Genomic DNA, 17,045 nt, shown 5'->3' on the forward strand with positions numbered 1-17,045 from the left:
CATGCCAGGCGAGCGCGCCACCGCTTGAGCCACATCCCCAGCCCCTGTTTCCAATCTTTATCAAACTGTTCCATCCGGGAAAACCATGTCCCTTCCATTTCCTGGATGTGCCATGGTACCTCTCACAGGCGTTCCTAGACACTGGATCAAAGGGAGGGCGTCTCTGTGGTCTTAGGAGATACTGCTAAATCGCTGTGCAGAGCTCAAGCTGAGGGAGGCAGTGGTTCCTGCCGAGGGACGCTCATGATCGTCACTGAGTTCGTTTTCCTTTACATTTCAGATGTGGAGATTTTTTCCAAAAGGGTCTACGTGGGAGGGCTTAGTGGGGGTGGGGAGAGAAAGGAGGAAAGACTGCAGGGGGGAAGGACACAGACCAGAGGTGACATTGGGGCTCCGGGATTCCCTTGGTTCAAATTCTGCTTTCACTAAATAACAGCTGGAATCCTAAGCAACCTGTATCATTTTTCCTGCCTCTTTCTTTCTTATCCATGAAGTAAAAATTCACAGTGATGGTTAAATAAATTATTTAGAAACCTGTTGAGTGCCCCTGGGTTCAATTCCCAGTATAATAATAATGATAATAATAATAATAATAAAAAATAAACTTATGGAGCTGCTTAGCAAATGGCAACAAGAGGTATTGGTGTCTGGGGGCTTGGGAGACCCCCTGCATTACTCCTAATTAATCGATTTCTGTGGGTAGCAGGGAGCTATAGAGAGTTTCAGGCAGGGGAGGGATCTCACCGTTGCTTAATCTCACATTCCTCAGATGGAGAGTGTGGTGATGATCCCTGTCCGTTCCTGGGTGGTGCTGTGGAGGGGACAGACAGTGGATGGCAGTGCTGGTGAAGGCACAGAATTTGGAGAACAACCCTGTGAGGCACCACACTGCACCGCAAAGGGACCCGGGAGTGCAGAGAATAAAGGATTCTCTCTTCTCTGAGGCTAAGCACAAAGAGCTGGGAAGGAGGCTGTGAGGACACCCTTTCTGGTCCTCCATGATGGCTGGCTCCCAGGCGGCTACCCCCAGCCCCATGTCCCCCAGCCCCCACACATTCCCGGTCCCTTTGGGGTGCAGTGGGGTGCAGCCTCACAGGGCTGTTCTCCAAATTCCAGGTCTTCTCAAGGGCGGGGGTAGGGGGTGGGGGGAGGAAGTGACACACAGAATCCTCCTCTGTCTGATGACTAATTGGCCACACCCTGGGGTGGACTGTGGGGTTTCTACCAGAACAGAGTCCGTATTCTTGGAACCTGGCGGACATCCCAAGGGATCCAGCCGTCCACTCTCCCCAGCCCCCCCCCCCCCCCCCCGCAGCCCTGGAAACTCGGAGGAATTTCCTCTGGATGAATCCTGTCCTCATGTCCTCGTGTCCTGGACCCTTCTCCCCCCTCTGCAACCCGTTGGTGGCTGCTCACCCTTCAGCTCCTGGGCCAAGCCCCCCCGCCCTCCAGGAAGCCCGATGGGACCCCAGGGCTGATCAGCGCCCTCTCTGGCCGGCCCCAGCCTGCCCACCGTGGGGACAGGGCTGAGTCCCACTGGGCTGCCAGCTTGGTGGCGCTGGGGCAGTGACGCTTGCTGCCGGAGCACCGCCCTCGGGAACAGCGGCTTTCCCAGGTTCCGCGTCAGGTAGTCCAGCCGCCCGCCCCCTGCCCGCCCCAGCCCCCTCCCGGGCCGGACCTGCTGCTCTGCTCCAGCCCCGACCCTGACCTGCTGGGTCTCCAGCCCCCACAGCAGAACTGCGGGCCAGGAGGGCTGGCCACCTGTCATCCCCAGATCAGCCACTGCAGGAAGTGTGTCCCTGAATGAATGAACAGCTTTGGCCATGACCTGGTCTCTGATATTGTGTGTCCCTCAGTCCTTCCCCCTCCTCAGCATGCACAGTGTGTCCCTCGGTTTTGTTATTATTATTATTATTATTAGCATTATTCTTTTGGTACCGGGGGCTGAACCCAGGGGCACTTAAGCACTGAGCCACGTCCCCAGCCTTTTTTTTTTTTAATGTCTCATTAGAGGCAGGGTCTCCCTGAGGTGCTGAGGGCTTCGCTAAGTTGCTGAGGCTGGCTTTGAACTTGAGATCCTCCTGCCTCAGCCTCCGAGCTGCCGGGATCACTTTGGATCAGTTTTGAGAAGTTTGCTGGATGGACGCAACTCAGACAAGAGCGAGATGGGATTTTTAAATAAGTAGGGATGCATGGGGTGAAGAGAGGAGAGGACAGCATTCCAAGCAGAAGGAACAGCAGGTGCAAATGCCCGGTGGTCGGAGAGAACCCGAATTACCGAAGCGAGGGAGACTGGCAGGCTGTTCCTAGCATTCGCTTCAACGACCCCTCTCAGAGCCTCTGGTGAGTTCTCACAGTCTCAGGTGGCCCAGGGGAGAGCAGAAACCAGGCTGGGAGAAGCCTGGTCTCTGAATGGCCACAGGGAGCAGAATCTCCCTCAGCTACCTGCACCGGACCAGGATGGATGTGGTGTCCCTTCTCACGGAGCGAAGCCACCAGCACCTGTCAGCCTGGGCTGAGTCAGGACAGCGTGGCTGGGAGGTGGAGCGTGGTGTGAATGAGGTGAGGGGCATCAGCAGGTTAGGGACAGGCCATGTTGGACCTTGTGGGGCCACAGGACCACGTTCTGTGATGGGAGGTGAGTGGAAGTGACAGGAATGACCTTCAGCCTGTGTCCCCAAGGGAAGGCAGGGAGCCTTTCTTCAGGCTGTCCCCCTCCTGCATCTGGGCCGCGTAGCATCCTAAGGAAGGTGGAGCCTCAGGAGCAGGAAGGGTCCTCAGATGACCTCTCCCAGTTCCCTGGTGCCGTGGTCTCATCTCTCATTCACTTATTCATTCAACAACCGTCATTGAGCCCCTCTTGTGTGACGGAAGTCACGGGGCTGGCCGTCTAATGGACAAGAGAAACAAATGTCCACACAAAGACTTAATGATACAATCTGGTGAGACTGTAACCAAGGGGTGACATTTACCAATGGGGTAGCCAGGAAGTTCTCTCTGGGGAAATTTGAAGCTTTTCCCAGGGGACAATGGAGGGACTGTCACAGTGCCCCCTTGCCTGCTGTTCTAAAGGGCAGTGGGAATTGCCGGAGCGTTGGTCAGTGGACGACTGGACGAGGCAGCGTCTGCAATGTCGCCTCTGGGACGCAGCCAGGCTCTGGAGCTGTGGGGCAGTCCCCTCCCCACTGTCACCCAGAAGGAAGTAACTGACTTCTCCTTTGGCCACAGAGGGAAGGGCAAGAAGGGAAGAGGTTCAGCAGGACACTCGGGTGGGAAGGATGCCAGGGGCTCTCCAGCAAGTCCCGACCCTCGGACAGACCAGGGAAGGCCTCCCAGGGTGGCCACGGAGTCTGCAACGGACACGTGTGGCTGCTGGGGATTATTACTACTATTGTTTGTGAAAATTAGCATTTAGAAGCTGGGTTCGGTGGTGCACACCTGTAATCCCAGTGGCTGGGGAGGCTGAGGCAGGAGGATCTCGAGTTCAAAGCCAGCCTCAGCAAAAGTGAGGTCCTAAGCAACTCAGTGAGGCCCTGTCTCTAAATAAAATACAAAATAGGGCTGGGGATGGGGCTCAGTGGTTGGGTGCCCCTGAGTTCAATCCCCAGTGTCAAAAAATAATATCAGGATTTTGATCTGCTTTGTCTAATACAATAGCCACTAGCCACAGGTGCCTCTATGCATTAAAATTAAAATGAATTAGAGGTAAAGAAGCTTAAAAACCCAGTTCCTCAGTTGCACTATTCACATACCGAGGGGCACTAGTCTGGAAGGTGACCTATGACTACGGACCCAGACCATTTCCACCAGTGCAAAGTTCTACTGGGAGGTGCTGACTAGCCTGGGCTCTGGAATTGGGCAGACTTGACCTGGCATCATGCGAGGCTATGTGATACTGGTCAGGTTGCCTTCCCTCTCTGAGCCTCACTTTCGTCCTCTATACCTGAGCACAATGCCATTTATCTGACAGAGAAGGGGAAGGGGGCCCTGGCTCCAGGGAGGGGGCCACAGGACAATGCAGTATCGGACACAGGGATTTCAGAGCCAGGTGGCCCGGGTCAGAGACCAGGCCTCACATTCCACCTGTGTGACCCTGGGCAAGTCACTCCACCTCTCTCTGAGCCTCCCCGGCTTTGTCTGAAAAATGGAGCTTCGTCTTCCTGTCCTCAGTGGGCACAGGAAGGAAGCACACTGCATGGGTCACTTCAGGTGCCCAGGTGGTGGCCTTCCCCTGGAGCATCCTCAGGGACAGGATTTGAGCTCAGGTGGGGACAGCGATTGCTAATCGTTTTCCTGTGTCAGGGGGCTTCGCATTGGTCGGGGAAGCACAGAATGCTCTCGGATGATAGATCCGCACAAGTGGTGAAGGGTCCTGCCCCCGCTGTCTGACGGGGTCACAGGTGGGGGGTGCTGGGCAGGGCCCACCCCCTGGAAACCGGAGCCATTGGGAATGTCAAGTGCTCTGTTTGTGATCCTCATGATCTGGACAACGGGGTGAGCATCAGTCTATAATAAGAGTCTGTGTTGCGTGAGATTGCAGGAAAATTCCAGAATGAGACTAAGGATGCAGTGGAGACAGGCCCTGAAGTGCGTTTCAGTGTCTCCCAGGATACAAACCATGGTGTATTCCCGAACCTGAACAACGAGAAATGTTTATCCCACGGTCAACAATTTACACTAGCCCCCCCCAACCCCATCCTAAAGCCACAACCTGTACAACTCCTAGCTACAGAGAAACAGTCGCTGTGTCCACAGTACAAGGACCACCCTGTGTAGCTTATGGGATCCCCCCAAGGACAAGAGGCTAATAAATATACATTCCCCAACCAAGAGACCCTCCTTTGCCTTACGCAGAAACTTATGATGAAACTGGAAAACACACAGTTAATATTAATGACAAGTGGGTCGAGGTGCCAAGCCTGCCCTTTAGTTAAAGATTACAAAGACACAGGAATCGGTGTGCGTGGACCAAAGATCAAGGAAGTTCTTTTTTTTTTTTTTTTTTTTTTTTTTTTTTTAAAGAGAGAGTGAGAGAGGGAGAATTTTTAATACTTATTTTTTAGTTATTGGCGGACACAACATCTTTGTTGGTATGTGGTGCTGAGGATCGAACCCAGGCCGCACGCATGCCAGGCGAGCGCGCTACCGCTTGAGCCACATCCCCAGCCCCTCAAGGAAGTTCTTTAAGAAAGCAGTTGATTAGGTCACACGGAGACAGGAGATTACCTTGGAAATTAAAAATAGAGTAATGTAAAGTTACCGTAGATCTACTTTAGAGGCACTTCAGGGTAGTAGGCTTTTAAATATAGACTTTCACTACTTTAAGTGTGTTTTACTGGGATTTTAGTTTAGAAGTAAGAAAGCTCACCTATCATCATAAGTACGCTTTAAAGTTAAAGGTTAATGAAATAATCATTGGTATGCTTTAAAGTTAGAAGTGCAGAATAGGTCAGGAGTCGTGTAGTCTAGCTGCGTCACCTAGCACCTAGTGATTGAGGTGAAAACGTAAAAGCTGAATCGTGATTGTCTAAGGTTACAGAAAAATATTTTGAACAATGTACTCAATATCTAGGTAATCAATGTATGTCAGGAGAGATTGTAACTCTTGAAAATTACATCAATCAAAAAGTTTTGGGCTGTGAAGCTCTCCATTAACACCTGAAAAAACGCCTGTAAAAAAGGTATAAAAATAAAGGTCCTGGACCCTCACTCCCCCCAGCCGGGGCTGGACCTTGGCACACAAGGGCCATCGGCGATGATGTCCCCGATGCCTGCCATCTGTGAGGCTTCGCTGGTGAGACCAGTCCCCTCCCTGTCTAATTTCCATCTGATTTCCATCTGTGCCATGGATTTCTGGGGGCTGTGGCCACCTCCCCATCTTCTCTGCATTGGGAAAGTTTCTTTTTTTTTTTTTGAGCAAAAAATGACCTCCATGTACATAGGACATATTTTGGGGTCTGCCCAGCTGATGAGCCAAGTCCCCCAGCTCTATGAGCCGCACAGAAGGGCTGACCTGGACATCAACTGGCGCCGTGCGCGGCCCCACAGCCAGCTGAGCTGGGCTGCTCCCTTGAACACAGGTGTTAGCACAGACCGTCTCTCCACGTGGATGAAGACAGTGCAACACCCTTGTGCGGAGCCCATGGCCTGGAGAAGGGGACGGAGGTGCAGCAGTGACAGGCTGAGAGCAGCAGCCATGCACTTCTGCCTTTGGTGGTGGCAGATTGCCAAAATGGCCACGCATGCGACCCTGCTCAGCAACAGGTGGAGTTGGTCTCCTCACCCCTGCAATGACCGGCCAGTGACTTGCTTTGACCAGTAGAATGTGGCGGGAATGATCGTGTGCCAGCTCTGAGCTTGGACCTCCAGTGTCCCTGCAGCACCTGCTCCCCCACCTTTGAGCCCTGACTCTGTCATGGGAATGAGCTTGGGACACCTGATGGAGGGCAAGTCCACATGGGAGAGGCCTGAGGTCAGTGCCTCAGTGGAGGCTGTCCTAGTCCCGATAGCTCTAGGCGACCCATCACCTGACTGTAGACGCAGGAACAAGCCGGCAGCATCCAGAAGAACTGCCCAGCAGAGCTCAGCCCAAACTGACGGACCGCCCACAGCATTGTGATTAAATAAACGGTTGTTTTCAAGTTGCTTTATTTTGGGGGTCATTTGTTACCTAGCAGATGCTGACGGATACGCCTAGGATTCTTGGAAATCCTCCTGGATCCTAATATTAAAGTCTTCTTTTACATTTATTTTTATTTATTTGTTTGTTTGTTTGTTTATTTTGCAGTGCTGACACTGGAACTCAGGGCCTCATGCATGCTAGCCAAGCACTCTGTCCCTGAGTTCACCCCAAATTTTAACCCCATCCCTTTTTTTGGTACCAGGGATTAAAACCAGGAACTCTTAGCCACTGAGCCACACCCCAGCCCTTTCAAAATACTTTATTTAGAGACAGTGTCTTGCTGAGTTGTTTAGGGCCTTGCTAAGTTGCTGAGGCTGGCTTTGAACTTGTGATCCTCCTGCCTCAGCCTTCTGAGTCGCTGGGATGACAGGCCACAGTATCTGGCGTCCCCCCTATTTTGGGGGGTTATGTTAGTGAGTTTCTTTTACTTGCAGCTCCAAATGTGGAAGAAACACAGACGGCCTGCTTAGGTAGCTTTCAAGGGCCCGGTGAGCTGGACAGTCGGGCCCGGGCAGTTGGCAGGACAGAGAGGAGCAGTCCTGGGCTCTCGGCAAATCATCAGGGAACCAGGAGGGAGGAGGTCCCCGAGGACCCCCTGCTCAGGAGCTTGTCCTGTTCCCCGAGCCAGGATTTCCTTTCACCTCCCGAGGTCACGGGCCAGCTGCACGCTTGTCACCTCTGTCAGTCAGTGTTGGGATGAAGACAGGGGGACAGAGGGAGAGTCACTGTCACCGTCAGACCTGAAGCCCTAGCCCTGGTGCCACCCGACTTGAGGCCCGCGTCTTCAGCAGTGTTCAGTGACCTCCGCGGAAGGTCCCCACGTGGCTCCTTCCCTGCTGGATGAGTGGCACCGGCCCCCACACTCCCTGTCCCCCTCCAGGCCTTCCCTCCGTGCCACTCAACCTCATCTGACCCACTCTCCAGGTCTTCCTTGCTCAACGTGGGTATCACGGGCATCCTCGAGCGGGACACGGGGTCCCCAAGGGACTCTTCATGCTCAATCCCCTGGGACGGCAGCCCCCGGCACAGGGTGGGCTGAGGTAGGTGTGACGAGGGGACCGGGCAGCCCCTCCAGGTCCCTGGCACTGCTTCAGGTGCTGTGAGATCCAGCCCTCTTCACATCAACCCTGGGTGGTGGGTGCTTTTATTCTGGTCCCACTTTGCAGACTGGCCAACTGAGGCTCAGGGTAAGTGCCCACGTGGTGGAGCCCAGGCACCCAGCTCCAGCGCCTCTCTGTTGCCTGATGTTGCTTCCTGAACTGATGAATCAGCCGGGCACATGGAAGGTCACGGTGACCCTCTCTGATGGAGTCCTTGGCTCCTTCTTTTTTCTTTCTTTTTTTAGTGCCAGGGATTTCACCAAGCTGCGCTCTTACCACTGAGCCACAACCCCAGCCCTTTTTATTTTATTATTTTTAAAAAATTTTTGAGACAGGGTCTCATTAACTTGCTTAGGGCCTCCCTAAGTTGCTGAGGCTGGTGTCCAACCTGTGATCCTCCTGCCTCAGCCTCCCTCCCTAGTCACTGGGATCAAAGGTGGGCACTGCCACACCCGGCTGTTTAGGTCTGTCTTGATACAGAGCCAGCTCTGTATGTGGTGGGGGCCAAGTGGACGTACCCAGTGGACAGGGAAGGGACAGCAGTACCATAGGTTCTTCATGCAGATGAAGACCGCGATGCCGAGCAGCGTCGCACCGCCCACGCTGGCCGCCACGACGAGTCCGATGGCAGATCCCCCTGTCAGGGTCAGGCCGGGGTCGTGCTGAACGGGCCACGCAGGTGTGGGCTCCACGTCGACTTCTGGGGACCAGGGAGGAGCGAGGGTGCAGAGCTGCCCGCCCTCCCGCACATCCCCACTCCCATCTTCCACCTCTGGGTCACCCCGGACCCGGCCTCCACCCATCCGGGCCTCTGCCAAGCTCCTCCCCGAGGGGTCGCCGCAGCCTGGCCCCCACCTCCCCACCAGCTGGAAGCCGCAGGGTCTTTCTTTTCTGTTTTCAAACTTATTTTTTTTTTACTTATTTATCTATTCTTTCTATGTATCTTTCTGTCTGTCTGTCTATCTATCTATCCATCCGCTTGGCAGGCGCGTGCTGGGGCGCAGAGGGGAGAGAGGGTTGGAGCTGGGACCCGGTGCAGATCCTGTCCTGGGCTTTCATTAGTGTCAGCCTCTTTCAGCCTCAGCCACAGCTGGCCTGCTGGAGGGAAGGACAGATGACACTTTGGCTAGAAGGGGTCTCACAGACCCGGGCGCGGAGGTGCACACTTGTAACCTCAGCGGCTTGGGAGGCTGAGGCTGGAGTATCTCAAATTTGAGGCTAGCCTCAGCAACTTAGCAAGAATCTGTCTCAAAATAAAAAGTAAAAAGGGCTGGAGAGGGGGCTCCGAGATTAAGCGCCCCTGGATTCAAGGATTCAATCCCTGATCAAAAAAAAAAAGGGCCTCCCAGGCTTCTGGAAGGTGCTCAGGAAAGCCCTGAAGTCCGTTGCAACTAGCCAGAGTGCAGCAGGGGTCCTGGGTGGGGGGGACTCACGTGGCTCAGGTGGCAGCGAGACGGTCACAGGGTAGGAGGACAGCAGCTGCTGGCTGTTCCTGCCCGTGCACACGTAGGTGCCCAGCAGCTCCCGGGACAGTCGCCGGATGAACAGCTTCTCTCCGGTGCCACAGAGCCTCCCGTTGAGGGTCCAGCTCAGCTCGGGCTCGGGGTCCATTGTGACCGTCCACTCCATGATCACCGAGAAGTTGAGGTCGCTGTAGATGACGTCCCGGACGGCGCTGGGGGATGTCCACAGCTGCACTTGCCTGGGTTTGTCTGTGGGAACAGGGAGCAAGGCCACCGGGTGGAGGCCGCTCAGGGAGGCTGCGCTTCTGCCCTCCGCGGAGGCAGCACTCATCCATCCACCCGCGAAGGAGCCCCGGGCCGCTGGCCTGGGGTGGCGCCCGCTGAGACCACAGTGGACAGAACTTTTGGTGCCCCTTGCCCTCGCCCTCACCACGACTGCCAGCGTCTGGAGCCCCCAGGGGCTCGGGTGGGAGCATCGTCCCACACCAGGCCCTGAGCTGCTCAGTGGGGTTGCGCTCCGTTGCCATGGTGATAACCAGCCCCTGCCTTCTCTTCCTGTGCACCCCCAGCCCTTCCCAGCTCCCCATGGGCATCTAATTTGGGGTGAAGCAAATCGAGGATCCTGGGCTCAGCAGCAAGAGGATAGACAGCCGCCTCACGGAGTGGGAGAGGGAGTGGGGGGATAATCAGTGGACTGGTGGGTGCATACATAGCTGGGGTGAGGTAAGAACTGTGAAGAAAAAGATGAGCCACATCCCCAGCCCTTTTTATGTGTTTTTGAGACAGGGTCTCACTAAGTTGCTTAGGGCCTCTCTAAGTTGCTGAGGCTGGCCTCAAATTCGAGGTCCTCCTGCCGTAGCCTCCCGAGCTGCTGAGATTACAGGTGTCCGCAGGGGGAAGGACCTTGACTCTGAAGGAGGTGGGAGTCTCTGAAGAGGAGGGAAGAGGGCTGGCTTAGGTGTGAAGGGCATTGCTTTGGCTGCCTCGGGGGAAACCGACTTTAAGGTTGCAGGAGTGGGAAGCGGGGAGCAAGCAAGGGGGTGACCCAAGGGTCCGGCGTTCCCTTTCCACGATTTCTCAGGGAAAGGGCTTTGAGATCTGGGGATCCTGGGGCCAGGCCTCAGGGACGGAGAGGGATACATCTGGGATTTGAACTTGGGCCGCCTGACACTGTGGCACACCCAGAGCCCACCTTGATCGCAGTGTGAGAAGTGAAAAGGAGGGCTGGGGATGTGGCTCAAGCGGTAGCGCGCTCGCCTGGCGTGCGTGCGGCCCGGGTTCGATCCTCAGCACCACATACCAACAAAGATGTTGTGTGTGATGAAAACTAAAATAAATAAATTCTCTCTCTCTCTTTCTCCCCCTTTCCTCACTCTTAAAAAAAAAAAAAAGAACATGTAATTCAGCTTAAAAAAAAAAAAAAAAAAAAAGAAGTGAAAAGGACCTGGACACAGCCAGGGGCTCCGGGAGGGCTTCCCGGAGGAGGCGGTGCCCGGCTGGGCTCAGAGCAGGAGAGGGCGCCCAGCAACGGCAGGCATGACCTCCGCCGAGACAGCTGCCGGCCCTGGGGTCCTCCGTGGGCCAAGTGCCACTCATGGCTTGTCGGCTGCCCGTGAGACCCGTGCGAGGTGGAGCCATCTAGAAGGTGTGATCAGCATTTAGACATGAACAGAAATAGGGCATCAGGCGCGGCCAGCCGTCATCTCGCAACCCGCCCCCGCCCTGGGGCTGCACTCACTGTTGGCGCGTCCCTGTCCCCTGCTGCTTCCCAGCACCGTGGCATCATCGCTGTCTGCATCTTGGGCTGTCACATTGGTGATGAGCAGGGGGCCCCGGGCGCCCAGACACTCCCTGCCCATGTGAGCTGGTCCTCGGAGGCCCTCAGGAGAGGCCACGGCTGGTGGCTGGGCCTCGCGCCCTGGGAGCTGCTTCACGGTGCGGAGGCCATCGGGGCTCCCCGGGACAGGTGGACGGCCACCGCCTCCCTCTGCCAGGGGCAGCTCCAGGGACGCAGAACAGGTACTGCAGGCGAGCAGGGTGCCTTGGGGCGGGGAGGAGGGACGGGACACGACAGTGAGATGCTGCCCACACGGGCTGGCGATGGCGCTGCACAACAATCCCAGCTAGACGAGGTCCCCGGTGCCACACGAGTCACAATCCAGCCGTACCTTGCAGCCACCCCGCAAAGCACCCAGCACCACCGTGCCACGGCCACAGGGCCAGCACCTTTGTCTGCTCTGTTTCCCAAAAGGCTGACTTCCCTGGGCGATGGCCTGGGGTCCCCTGGCCTGTGGCTGCTGGCTGGCTTCTGCCGGTGGGTGACTCCTCTCTCCCTCGCATTAGACGGTCTGTTTCTTGCCTCAGCCCTGATTGATACGACTATTATACCCACGACAGATAAGAAACCAGAGTCGGGGAATTTAAGACAGCTGTGTCTGATGTCATAGGGGTGACAGTCTGTTTTATAGGCAGGGAAGCCAAGGCACAGCAGGCTTGAGTCTCAGACTTGGGGTCTTAGTCTGTCTTGTGTTGGTTCTGGTGGCTGGAAAGTCCAAACAACAAGGTTCCACACTGGTGAGGGGGCCCCTTGGCTGTGTTGCAATGTGGTGGAGAAACCAAGGGAACCTCCATATGCAGAAGGGGCCAAGCACTCAGGGTGGATTTGTTTTATGACAACCCACTTTTCTTTTCTTACTTTCTTTCTTTCTTTCTTTCTTTTTTTTTTTTTAATTGGTACTGGAGATTGAACTTGGAGTGCTGTATGTCTGAGCCATCTCCTCAGCCCTTTTTATTTTCTGTTTTGAGACAGGGTCTTGCTAAGGTCTTGTTGAGGCTGGCCTCAAACTTGTGATCTTCCTGTCTCAGCCTCCTGAGTTGCTGGAATGACAGGCAAGAGTTACCACACCCAGCTCACAACCTGCTCTTGACAGAACGAATCCAGTCATAGGAGACCTCACCCACTACTCCCTGCTCCTCAGACATGGGCATCACACCGAAGGATGATGCTCCCATGATCTAATCATTCCCCACTAGGCTCCAGCTCTTAAAGGGTCCACCACCCATGCCCAGTGAGGAGGCCTGGGGCAACCTACCACCCTCTCCTCTCAGCTGCAAATCACCAGGACCTGACCCATCCATCACCTGTGCCTCCTCTCTTCTGTACCTTGCTTTGAGACTTTCCAAAAATACATTGGCACATATATGTAGCTATATATAATTGCATATAATCTATAGTTTGTTGACGCAGAATCCATAGGACATATCATTTACTCAGCCCCACATGTTTCATCATTTTGAAATCATAACGGGTTATACGCCAGTGTTCGGTATGATGTTTAGAAGCAGATGGGATATTTGGCCTAGGTACTCTGATAAGCGATAACATCGTCTTTTCTTTCTAAAGGTTAATTAATTATTTTAATTGGCGAGTACAAATTTATATATTTATGGTGTACCACTTGGTGTTTTAAAACTCCATTGTGGAATGACTCAACTGAGCCAATTCCCACATGCATGACTTCACAGCCTGTGACCAGAACACTTAGAATCCACTCTTTGCATCAACAACTGAAGTGTGCAACTGAGGGGCTTTGCATATCCCCACCACCTGCATTCTAGTGCTCAAAGGTGACCATTTGGGGAGGCACATTTCCTTTGAGGATTGTACAAACATCATCACAATCAACTTTAGAACATTTTCATTACCCCCCAAAGAAATCCTGGGCTGGGCACCATGGGGCACCCCTATAATCCCAGCTGCTCAGGAGGATGAGGCAGGAGGATGGCAAATTAGAGGCCAGCCTGGGCAACTCAGTGAGATCCTGTCTCAAAAACTAAAAAGGGCTGGGGATGGGGGTCAGTGGTTGAGCCTTACTTGTAAGCTGTGTGAGGCCCTGGGTTCCATCCGTATCGAGGGGTGGGGTTGGCTGGCCCCTGTTTTGCCCCGTGGCACAGCACCTACTCATTATACTGAATGCGAGTTGTCTCCCGGCTTGACCATGTCTATGAGCATCTGGCTCTCTTTCTTAATCTCCTTCTTTTTAGTGCTATTTAAATAACCGCGTTTCTCTAAAGTAAGAGCTCTGGAATCATCTATGCGGTTCCAGCTCTGAAATCTCATCCTTTGTCTTCTTAAAAGTTAAGAATAGTTAAAAATAAAAAGTCTGAGGACAAAACAAACCAAGAACCTCTGTTCCCAGCTGAGGTCTAGCCCCGGGGGCTCCCGCATGGCCCTGCCAGCTCCCAAGGCCTTGGGGAGGGGATGGGACTCCTGGGAAGGAGAGGGGTGGCAGGGCACCCAGTGAGGCTTCTTTGAGGAGACCCGGTGCATGCCCCAGGGAGGTGGCTTGAGGGGAACTTCTTGGAGGCCTTGGAGTGTGGGAGAAGGGGACTCAACCTGTACGTCCCCAGATGAAGGACAGGGTGGGTGAAGCTCACGGGGACAGGCGGGATGCACTTGGCCTGCGAGTCCCTTCCTCCCTGCCCACAGCCTCAGGGTCCCAGAGGACAGCTCTGTCTCGGGGGAAGGACACAGAGAAGAGTCCCACAGAGTCTTGTCCTCGCAGGCTGAATTGGGGACCCAGCAAATCTTGAAATTGGGTGATTTGGGGTTTAAAAGTGACACAGAACTGGACTTTTTAAGGCCTGGAAGAGAGGGCAACTCATTTATCATCTAGAGGCCCGCGTGTGTGGTCTCTGAAACGTGTGGTCTCAGTCGCCAAAGGATCCAGCCTCAAATTACTCACTTTTCTGCCACTTCCAAGCTCTGTGAGCTGGGGAGGGCACTCACTAAACCTCCCTGAGCTTCGGTCTCTTCTTCTGTGAAATGGGGATCATAGGCCCCTGCCCGAAGGGGTTATGTTCCTGCCTGGAAAGCCCTAGAAGGGGCTGGCCATAGACGTACTCGGGTACAGTGACCGCTTATCACCGTTACTGCTATAGTTCATTATTTTTATTGTTTTATTGGCTCGTGGACAGCAGCGGTGAGACAGGGTGCTTTGGTGGAAAGGGCCTGGGCTGGGATTCTGGGTTCCGGTGGTGCCATCGGCCAGCCCCTGTGGTCTGGAGTAGGTGCCCTGTCCCCACTCAGTGCCTCACTGTCCTCCTTGGTAAAGGGGTCCGTAGTGTCGCCGGTTGGGGTGGAGGGGTGTGGTTCAAGAGCGCTGTGAACTGGCTGCCTGGTCTTTAAATTGACCAGAGCAGGGTGACCAGAGCAGTTGACTTGCACGGAGACTCTTTCTGGGGATGTCCCCTCCTTGTCCCCAACCCATGGGGAATCGATTTCTCTCACTCACCTATGAGAAGCAGCTTCTTCCAGGCAGGGCTGTGACCGGAGCGGGTGTCCGGAGGACACTTCATGACGCTGCGTTGTGCCTGGGACCGAGCTGGGAGCGTCTTGCTGGGCCCTGCGCTCAAGGTGATGGGTCGCCCCGCAGTTAAGCCGCCGGGCCCCTCCCACAGTCCCGGCCCCGCCCACAGTCCCGGCCCCGCCCCGGCCCGCCCACCGCCGAGGCCCGGCCCCGCCCACCGCCCCGCCCCGGCCCCGCCCCCCACTGCCTCTGGGAAGCCGCCCCAGCCCGGTTTCCCCAGTCCCTGGTCGGTGGTGGTAGAAGGGCGCAGGGACCCAGGGATTTCCTCCTCCTTCCCCACCCCGCACCCCTCCCTGGGGGAACCGTGACGGTGCGAGGTGAGGCCAAAGAGCCTTCTGCCCGCAAAGTGGAGCCATGGGCAAAGGTCCCAGGTAGGTGGCAGCCGGCCCAGGGCTGGCCTCCTGGCTTCCCGCCCAGGCTCTGTGACCATCGGCTCTGAGCTTCAGCTTTTATCCCCTGTAAAATGAGGATGCAGCCAGGTGCCTCGTCAAAAGCCTGCAATCCCAGAGACTCAGGAGGCTGAGGCAGGAGGATGGCAAATTCAAGTCCAGCCTAGCAATTTAGCAAGACCCTGTCCTAAAATAAAAGATTAAAAGGACTGGGGGTGTTGCTCCTTGGTAAAACACCCCTGGGTTCAATCCCCAGTACCAAATAAATAAGTAAATAAAAATTAAAAAATTAAAAATAAAAATAAAAAATAAAATCTAAAAATGAGGGTGTTAATAATAGAGCCTGTCCCAGAGGCAGAGGGACTTCAGTGTTAGGGCCAGGGTGCATGTAGGTGCTCAAGGAAAACCGGCAGCTATTAAAATAATGCTAATTACTATTATTGGTATCCAGGGTGCCCCAGAGACATGTTCAGAATTACTTTCCTAGGACTCTGCTCATACTATATCCTGAAGTTAGATACTGGAAGGATTAACCAGAAAATCTCCTTTTCCTGATCCTACTGACTCTCCAGGCTTATTGCTTCCTCCTCAAATTAATAATTATGTCACAGCTCAGTTGTATAACATGCACAAGGTCCTGGGTTTGATTTCCAGAAATGAAAAAACAAAGCAAAACAACAAAAAATTTTTCTACTGTTCAAATGAATAGCTGGTGTTTATTGAACACTTACTGTCTGCCACACACATCGGCAGCCTTCTTACAACTGTTGCCTGATCAAATCCTCACTGAAACCTCCCAGGGGTGGCTATGGTCATTTTCACTTTCCAGTGGCTCATACAGGCTAAGTATCTCGCCTGACTTTGCACAGCTATTCACAGTGACTTCCTGTCAGTTCTTGGAGGGAGCCACCTCAGGGCCTTTGCACTTGACATCTCTGCTCCAAAGAACCTTATACAAATCATCTCATGGCTGGCTGTGTCTTGTGATTCTGGTCTCAAATCAGATGTCATCTCCTCAAAAAGGCTTTCCTAACAGAACCGCTGCAACTCAGCTACCCAGCTCCTTGCTACTGAGTCACGCTTCCCTCCCCTCTCTTCCCAGTGTTTCCGGACATGACCTCGTTTATTGCTTTGTTCACTTGTTTATCATCTGTCTCCTTCTTCCCTCCCTGCCTCCCCCAGAATGTCAGATCCAGGAGACAGGGGTTTTTGTCTGACTCTTAGCTGTGCACATCATAGAGCCTCATCATATGTTTTTTTTTTTTTTTAATGAATAAATGAACAAGTGAGTGAGTGAGATGAGAGTGTTGGGATTTGAACTCGGGTCTGTCTGACTCACAGGCCTGTTTTTCCTTCCTAGAGAGGTCCAGGCTCCACCCAGGGGCAAAGATTCACCCCCGAGACTCTGATAATAGTCATTACTCGGAGACTTAGTTATTTATTAGCATTTGCCAATAAGCCACCCCTTTATGGCCTGTCTGGCCGCTGCTGGGTGCTGGGCCGGCCAGGAGACCACGAGAGTCTGAGCGGTAGCTGCAGTGTGCGCAGGACTCTGGTGTCTGCTCCTTCACCCTGTTTTATTTTATTTTTGGAACTGGGGACTCAATCCTGAGCACTCTACCATTGAGCCCCATCCCCAGTCCTCCTATTTTTTACTTAGAGACAGGGTCTTGTTAAGTTGCTTAGGGCCTCGCTGAGTTGCTGGGGCTGGCCTCGAACTTGTAATCCTCCTGCCTCAACTTCTGGAGTCAGGGTACCACCACCCAGGTAGCCACACTTGGACTTCCCTTTGAAAAATCCACAGGGCTCAGGACTTCAGGGAGGGGAGGGGCTCAGGACTGACCAATCAGAACGCTTCACACCCCCTACCACCACCACCACAGTGGCAGGGGCCAATGATCCCCATTTCACAGAAGAAGAGACCCAGGCTCAGGGAGGTTTAGTACCCTCCCCAGCTCACACAGTTTACAAGTGGCAGAAAAGTGAGCAATTTGAGGCTGGATCCTTTGGCAACTGAGGCCACGTTTTTCACAGACCACACT

At 54.1% G+C, this 17,045-nt stretch overlaps 1 protein-coding gene across 1 annotated transcript; it reads right to left on the reverse strand.

The window, feature by feature from the left end:
* Positions 1–5,988: 5,988 nt before the first annotated feature.
* On the reverse strand, positions 5,989–14,672 carry IGSF23 (immunoglobulin superfamily member 23; the record flags this gene model as incomplete). The annotated part of the gene is made up of 5 exons (XM_081273686.1): positions 14,540–14,672; positions 10,984–11,286; positions 9,216–9,494; positions 8,235–8,482; positions 5,989–6,147 (listed from the first exon to the last, which is right to left on the reverse strand). Exons 1-5 carry the CDS (start codon positions 14,601–14,603, stop codon positions 5,989–5,991), a joined length of 1,053 nt encoding a protein of 350 aa, XP_081129812.1. The 5' UTR covers positions 14,604–14,672.
* Positions 14,673–17,045: the final 2,373 nt, after the last annotated feature.

Source organism: Spermophilus citellus, assembly GCF_964194105.1.
Source record: "Spermophilus citellus genome assembly, chromosome: 18".
Classification (NCBI taxonomy): domain Eukaryota; kingdom Metazoa; phylum Chordata; class Mammalia; order Rodentia; family Sciuridae; genus Spermophilus; species Spermophilus citellus.